General features: G+C 37.1%; 1 protein-coding gene across 1 annotated transcript in view; it reads right to left on the bottom strand.

Annotated features, from left to right (window-relative positions):
* LOC141443714 (uncharacterized) overlaps nt 1-8,278 on the bottom strand; it is a 32,032-nt gene extending 23,754 nt beyond the window's left edge. The window contains exons 1-6 of the mRNA XM_074109063.1: nt 8,026-8,278; nt 6,840-6,919; nt 4,532-4,681; nt 2,742-2,844; nt 2,178-2,269; nt 558-700 (exon numbers count right to left, since the gene is read on the bottom strand). Coding sequence (XP_073965164.1) covers nt 558-700; nt 2,178-2,269; nt 2,742-2,844; nt 4,532-4,681; nt 6,840-6,919; nt 8,026-8,215 — 758 coding nt within the window. The 5' untranslated portion in view covers nt 8,216-8,278. The remainder of the gene's footprint in view (nt 1-557; nt 701-2,177; nt 2,270-2,741; nt 2,845-4,531; nt 4,682-6,839; nt 6,920-8,025) is intronic.

Below are 8,278 nucleotides of genomic sequence, written 5' to 3'. Positions count from 1 at the left end.
CCCACGAGCTGCGCCCGTGACGACCTGCTGCTACCCCCCCCCCCTCCCCTGTGCTGTAATTATGTATGAAATCTCATTACGATACAGATTTCTGTAACGTAATGAGAATTACGAACATGGTGGTGGTGGTATGCTGGTCGTAATGGTCATTATGCTTATGGTTTTTGAACGCATAATTGAAGATTTACTATATGGGTGTAGATAAAAGGTCCTTAACTCCAATATCATAGAAGTATCATTTAACTTTGTTGTAATATTCGTTTAAAGGAAATAAGTAAGTACTATGTGTTGAGGAGTAATAGTAATTCCATTTGAAGTTCTGTGGTGTTCTATTTGGCATGGTGTTGACGTCTGATATTATGGTGCGCGTCACCTCGTTTAAGTTAAGCTTAAACATGTATACTATGGCTATCTGTGGGATCCTGTAATTGGCTCTGTGTTGCTATTCCTTCTACAAATATTGGTTTTAGGTGTTGGTTCTCCTTAAATAAATAAATAAATAAATATTAATACCTAGTAATTAGAATATTAAATAATTTTCAGAGAAACTTTTTTACCTGCACGTCTCCGTGAGCCATGAGGTCGGTAAGCACCCGGCGCGCGGCGGCGGCCAGCGGCGGCGCGGCCCATGGCACACGTACAGGACCAGCGGACGCAGCAGGACGCACAGGCTCGCGGGGGGCACCCGCCCCATAGACACCTGGACCAACCAGCAAGGGCTTCAAACTATTACGTAACGCAATTTTTTACCCTCCTGATACCTAAGCTGTGCTGGATGGTGAAAGAGTAAATAGCAGCCTAAGGTATAAAATACACCTTAAACTTAACCCTACCTTTACCTAAGTATGTAAAATAATTAGGTATTAAGCTACTATATGTCTGAAGTATTATCATATAATATATAATAAGAATTTATATGAGATATTTGTAACCATAGATTTATTTTAGAAGCCGTGGTGGCCTAGTGGTTTGACCTATGTTTTTCGAAATTCATGTGCGGAATTACATTTGAAATTTACCACGAGCTTTGCGGTGAAGGAAAACATCGTGAGGAAACCTGCACAAACCTGCGAAGCAATTCAATGGTGCGTGTGAAGTTCCCAATCCGCACTGGGCCCGCGTGGGAACTATTGGCCCAAGCCTCTTGTTCTGAGAGGAGGCCTGTGCCCAGCAGTGGGACGTATATAGGCTGGGATGATGATGAGATTTATTTTATGTAAAACAGTTTATAAAATGAAATAGTTAATTGGCCCTCTAATTATTGCTGTGTCCTAACAGGGCGTCACATGTATACCTGCCTATTTATAATTCCATCTATGTTTGTAATGTGATATGCAATAAATGAATGAAATGAAAATGAACTTGGAATATTCCGTACAAAATACGAAATCCTTAGAAAAATTTTACTTATTTTTTTCGTAATGGCTACGGAACCCTATTTCGGGCGTGTCCGACACGCTCTTGGCCGGTTTTACAAGCTTCTATTTAGTTTCACCTGTCCCGTTGTCTGTCTGTCTGCCTCTAATCAAATCTTGCAAGTTAAACTCGACCAACTTCCAGTGGTTGGATTGACTTGAAATTTGGTATACTTATGTAAATCGCGTGACAATACAATAATCTGGTAGTGACACCCTGGTAGTCTGGCCAGGATCGTCTCCGGCAGGACGGAACTCTTCAACGGTTAATGGCATCGACTTGAAATTTGGCATGCTAATGTAGTTTGGGTGGCAATGCGAGTACAGTCTGCAGAAAAAGCTTGTATTAAAAATGAATTATTTACCAAAAACTTATTTATGTAACAACATCCACATACGCGGCTGTGAGCCTTGTAATTTAATTAATGATTTATTAATTTAATGAGGTTTACTAATGTTTCGGCGAATAACGTTTGGCAACCTGTTTCATTTCGCAACTTTTCATTTTCCCAACTGTTTAATATTTCTGAAACTGTAATATTTCAGGATTTTTATAAAACTATCCTAACCTAACCTAAAGGGTTCTACACGATGGCCCTGAAATAAACCCTGAAATATTTACAGTTTTAGAGTTTGCGAAATGAAAAGTTTCGAAATGAAACAGGTTGCCAAACGTTACGTTGCGAAAAGGCAGTACTCGATTTAATGATTTTAATCCGCATCCGGGGATGACAAAAATTCATATCTTCACGCTAAAGTTACCTTGGAAATCTCCTCCAGGTAACAATCGGCGACGTGCAGCGACATAGAGATCGCGTTGCGAGCGAAGAGCGGTGTGTTCAGAGCTAGGATGCCTGCGAAGGGAAATATATATAAGAGGACTAGCTTTTGCCCGCGGCTCCGCCCGCGTGGTATTCGTTTATCGAACACGGCGCCAAGGGCCTGGCAAAAGACAGGCCAAATATCTGGCATTAGGCGTAAAATTACTCATTTCTTTCGTAATGGCTACGGAAACCTATTTCGGGCGTGTCCGACACACTCTTGGCCGGTTTATATTACTAATACTTCGCTGTCCGTCCACCCGTCCGTCCGTCTGTCACCAGGCTGTATCTCATGAACCGTGATAGCTAGACAGTTGAAATTTCCACAGATTATTCTGTTGCCGCTATAACAACAAATAATAATAACAGAATAAAATTAATATTTAAGGGCGGCTCCCATACAACAAACGTGTTTTTTTTTGCTAATATCTGATGTTGTATAGATAATGGTACGGAACCGTTCGTGCGCGAGTCCGCCTCGCACTTGGCCGGTATTCAAACTCACCGTCCTTGTGTGCCAGCATGCCGGCGAAGTGGTCGCAGGCTGTCTCGCTCCAACCGCTCCGTTGCACGCAGCGCAGCGCCCCGCGGAGGTAACGCCGCACCAACTGTTCAAGAACATATTGTCGTTCCAATCGTTTATTTAACTTTTAACAGATCACGCACGTGAAGTTTTACAATAATTTTCGGTACAATGTACTACAGAGAATACCGTGCTTCATGGACGGGCACCGCCCACTTAGTGATGTGCCATTCGTAATGAATGACCATAGACCATAAAAACCGTTTTGAATTAAATCGATTTTATAAATAAAACATACATTTAAAATTATTGTGATCATATTTATGTGGGATCGTTTGAAGGCAAAATAAACTTTTAAAGCAAAAAGTAAAAAAGTTTATTAAAAAAAATTAAATACGGAATACACTGATAGCAAGGAAACAACAAAAATCACAACTAGCATGTAGGCTCACCCGATCAAAACTCAAATCTTAAATCCCTTTCACTCACTCGCTCGTCTCATTCACTCCACAATAAGTCTTCATTCATTCCAACGTGTTTTCAAGTTACCGGTTCCAAAAGTTATTTCTGCTTTTGGCAACGTTTTGGAGAGCACATAAAGATTTCTACGTATAATAAAATTCTAAACTATTGTAACCTAAAAGGCTGTACCCTAAAGGAAGCAAAAAAGAAACTTATGAAACTACTGCATTCCTTGAGTTACGATGACACTGAAGCAATTTTAGATACGATCTCTTAAGCACTTTGTAACCTATATTTATGTGATCTGACTACCATATTGTGATTCCTTTGTTTTAAGTAGTTTTTTATAGCTAAACTAAGGTTTTGTATCCTAGTTAAGCCAGTTATAACCTGAATTAATATTATAACATAATTTTAACTGGTCCCCGCGTTACAGGCGAAGCCTAGTGCGGGGACCCCTGGTAATTCTTGTCAACCACTGTATATTTTTAAATAAACACATTTTCATTTTCATTTTTCATTTTCATTCAGTCGCTCGTTTACATCAAATCATTCGTCCGCAAATCCACCCTCATTCCCACATTTATATCAAAAATTATTATGCCTTTAGGGATTAAAAAGTTAAAACAACTAAAATAGGCACTATAATATAATATTGGGTGGAAACCCTAGAGATGAAAACACAATTTTCCACCCGGCTATCTCCATGAAAATTAAACTTTCCGACCGAACAGAAGAGATGAAAAATGCCTTGTTTATCCAATGCCATGATTACAAAATTGTCTAAGTTTTAGGAAGACTTAACCCGAGTTTAGACTTGCAAGTAAAATCGTGCAAGTTGCATTACATTGCGAGGCCGTAAAGCCAACGAGTTTGTAGTGGTCGGTATACTCGGCTTTACTTACGTTATTTGAGAGAAACATGTCATTCTCTTCTAACGACGTAAATAAGACAGAGACATCATGCGTATCTCTAGTCGTCTAGGCTCAGTTGGTGAGCTTGTTGGTTGTTGTCAGTGGTACCGTATCGTTAGTGTCTCACTAGATGTCAATACGTATCCGTGTTATTTGTGATCTCACTACTGGTGCCATCTATTGGAAATCGAAGAGAAGAAAAATAGCCAGTTGAATAGCCAGTATTAGGGTGATACCATTTGCTTGTACTAGGTGGTGTCTCTGTTATATTATCTACTTTGTGCCAGGGCTAAATGCAAGTAAGGCCTTCAGGACCCAACCCGTTTTTTGTTATGATAATTAAAGTTTTTATCTATTTCTATCTATTTGTATCTATGCATATGTTTTGGCACTCACCATGAGGAACTTGTCGATCCTATGCTGATCAATCCCGAACCACTCCGTAGCGAGCATCTTGAAGCCGGCGCGCGCCAGCAGCATCGCGCTCTGGATCTGCTCGGGCGGGAACAGGTCCAGGATGCCGGCTATGCTCTCGCACAGGTCCTCCTGGAACGTTGGAAAAGTGTTAAATACACTGATTTTTTTTTATTCCATTAACTTCGGCACACTGCTTGGTTCATTGATATGAACTATATGGTAATTAACGTTTTCGCAAAATAGAAAAAACATTTTTTTTCCTATATAAGCTTCACAGCCATTGTTAATTGTTAAATTGTAAAATTAGCAAACTTGACAAGACAATATATATGGAAAATTTAACATTTAGGGTGTTCCAGAGCTATGCTAAGGAGGGAAAATATCTCAAATATTGTTAAGATAAGATAAGATGATTTATTTGTAAAAACATGAGTAAGTTTACATAATGGTCACAATAATGGTTTACAATAATGTTTGTCATGTTTTGCCTTTCGGCGTATAAATTAATTTGACAATAATAATAATAACTGAGGTGACTGCTATGTGGGATGTTGACTCGACGATCATTGTCCCGATAGTCGTTTCGGCAAACGGTCTAATTTAAGACCGGTCGATCGATCGTCTAATAGCGAAGTGTCTCGACCAACATCTCAAGAGACTCTCGCTAGATGGCTGGATCAAGGGCCAGGTACAGAAGGCGGTACTTCTGGACACGGCATGCATCGTCCGGAGGTTCCTCACTCTGCGGCCCTGACCACCGGTAGCTTGGGCCCTACCCCGTTACCGGCGGCAAACTAGGTTAGGTTTTATAATATTTTTTATTTTGTATCTACTTTTCTGTATTTTACTTTTATAACTATTATAAAAACCTAAACCTAAGAATGAAAGAAAAATAAAGAACATAATAATAATATTTAATCTAATAGAAAAATAATTGAATTAAGTGATCCCATTATCCATAACAATAATAATAAAATTAAACAGTACTCTAGACACTTAAAAACTATTACCATTTCAAAATTCCATTATTATTATAATAACATTTTCCCAGTAATAATTCCATGATCCTTTTCTTAAATATGTCAATAAATAGATAGGTCAATGTTGATAGATCAATCATTATACTGAAAAAACATTTCATTCTGATTTTGAACTGCATTCAAAGATTTTAGAAAAAAAACCCTACCTCAAGTGTTTGAACTGCAAATGAACCCATGATATGGCAAATAAAAACAGCCATAATTTTACGACACCCATTATTTTTTAGCCAAATGCAAATAGTCTTAAACATAGTCTTAAGAAAATACTAACAATTTTTGGATCAAGTTGTCTGAATAAATAAAATTATTATTATTATTAATTAAATAATGCATCTTGATTAAGAGGAAACAATGAAATTTTACATTAACAATTTCAAGGAAATGAATACTAGTTCTTAGGGTTCCGTAGTCAACTAGGAACCCTTATAGTTTCGCCATGTCTGTCCGTAGGTAAGCTCAGACACCGTTAGTACCTACTAGAAAGCTGTAATTTGACATATCAGTCACGCCGACAGTAGTGCAATAAAAAAAAGTTTTTTTTTTTATTGTACCTCCCATAGATGTAAAGTTAGGGTGATTTCTTTTCTCTCGAGTAACCCTATATTGTGGGGTGTTGTTGGATAGGTCCTTTAAAACCATTGGGGGGGTTGCTAAGACAATTTTTCTATTCAGTGATCTGTTTGCGAAATATTCAACTATAAAGTGCAAATTTTCATTGAAATCAAGCATCCCCTCCGTCTAAAATCTAAACTGTTGGGTGGAAAAATTTGAAAAAAATCAGAATGGTAGTAAATATATTAAATTTACAAAAAAAATTATAGCAGCTAAGATTGCTTGAGAATTATTAGTAGTTTAAGAGTAAATAGCAACTTAAGGTATAAATAAAATATACCTAAAGTTGGAAGATTCAGTACATAATACGAAATCCTTAGAAAAATATTATTTGATTTTTCGTAATGGCTACGGTACCCTATCCTGGGCATGTACGACACGCTCTTGGCCTTTTTTTTACCATTTGGTGGGATAGATTCCCAATTCAGTTCAGACAGGATTCAATATAATAAAATGTATGAATGCCAATTAAGCATTTTAAAAATTAAAATGAAGTTTTCTTTCTGTAAAATTTTACATCTAAAATTTTAAGTAAAGTTTTAAGCCATGCAAAGTCTTGATAGATGTATAGACCAGCTCATAGTTACTGGTATTTACATCATGTGAGATAGGTGATGGATTCAAAACATACACACCTGAACAAGAGGTTTGTCAGACATCCACACAGCATAGAAGAGCCCTTTCCAAACCCTTGTGAAATCATCCTCCTTAAATTCTGGAAAAATTAACAAAAATACAAAATTAAATAAATAAATACTTAAATACATATTAAACACCCAAGACCCGAGAACAAACATTCATATTTTTCATACAAATATCTGCCCCAACACGGGAATCGAACCCGGGACCTCAAGCTTCGTAGTCAGGTTCTCTAACCACTAGGCCATCTGGTCGTCAAAATTTAATTCTATTAATAAAATGTTGCAGGTCAGACTTTACCAAAGGGGCCCCCATAACATACTTAAAAAAAAATTACTTCATAAAAAGCATTAAAAACATGGGAATCAAAAAAGACCTATCATTTTCAAATAACCTAACCAACAAAACGTTGGCAAACCCCCGACTGTGAATATCTCAAAAGACGGAACGGACAAGAATATCTGAACTGATTTTGATAAAACATGTATAAGAACCATCGCTAGAAAATCTGCTTTCAAAAATTTCAAATACAAACTGAAATATAGATGCACAGAAAAACCAGAAAATAAAAAATACAAAAAGATTCCAAATAAACAATCTTAACCTGCTGTCAAATAAAATAAACCGCATTAAAATCGGTCCACCTGTTTAAGACCTATGGTGCCACAGACAGACACACACAGATATACAGACACACATAGCGGTTAAACTTATAACACCCGTCTTTTTGCGTGGAGGATTAAAAAGAAATAATATCAACCAAAATTAGTATGAATCCAGGGTTTTTATTATTTTGAAGTTTTTTTTTTGTTCTGATAACCCCTTTTTTAAATGATTGTATTGTATAGAGTGCGATAAAATAAGCATCTTTTATTTGAATAGCTTTGCTCTGTGACCACCTACAGATGAGATAGGAGATGTAGAAGTGGAAAAATAAGAAATTATCTTTTTAAGTGATTTTTGCGACTAGCAGATCATTTTTAAACTGTTTTTGGCATTTATGCGTATTACACGAGTACGCTTACTGATTCTCCACAGTCTGTGTAACGTTATTTTAATTCGAAATGCGTGTTTGTATACGCTGTATAAATAAGTATGTTTTAAGGTTATGTTGCAACTAAAACAGAATGAATAAATCACTTAATATAACACCAAAAACAACATTTAACACATCATAAATACCGTAATTCTTTTCAAAACAATTGAGAAGCCACTTTTTCAAAGCGCGGAGCACCCGATCGCGCGTTTTCTTCTCATTTCCCGACAACAATCTGGCGAACTTAATTTCCTGCGCTACGACGGCCACTTGCTGTTTTTTGGACTTGTCTATCGGTTTCTTCTTGATTTTAAGTTTTTTCTCTGTTGCTTTCATTTTGATAAATAGAACGGTATAATATTAAATAGAACGCGTGCGAATCTTGCTCGAGTGCGTGCG

Source organism: Choristoneura fumiferana, chromosome 28 (genome assembly GCF_025370935.1).
Source record: "Choristoneura fumiferana chromosome 28, NRCan_CFum_1, whole genome shotgun sequence".
NCBI lineage: Eukaryota > Metazoa > Arthropoda > Insecta > Lepidoptera > Tortricidae > Choristoneura > Choristoneura fumiferana.
This window is presented reverse-complemented; position numbering and strand designations above follow the sequence as displayed.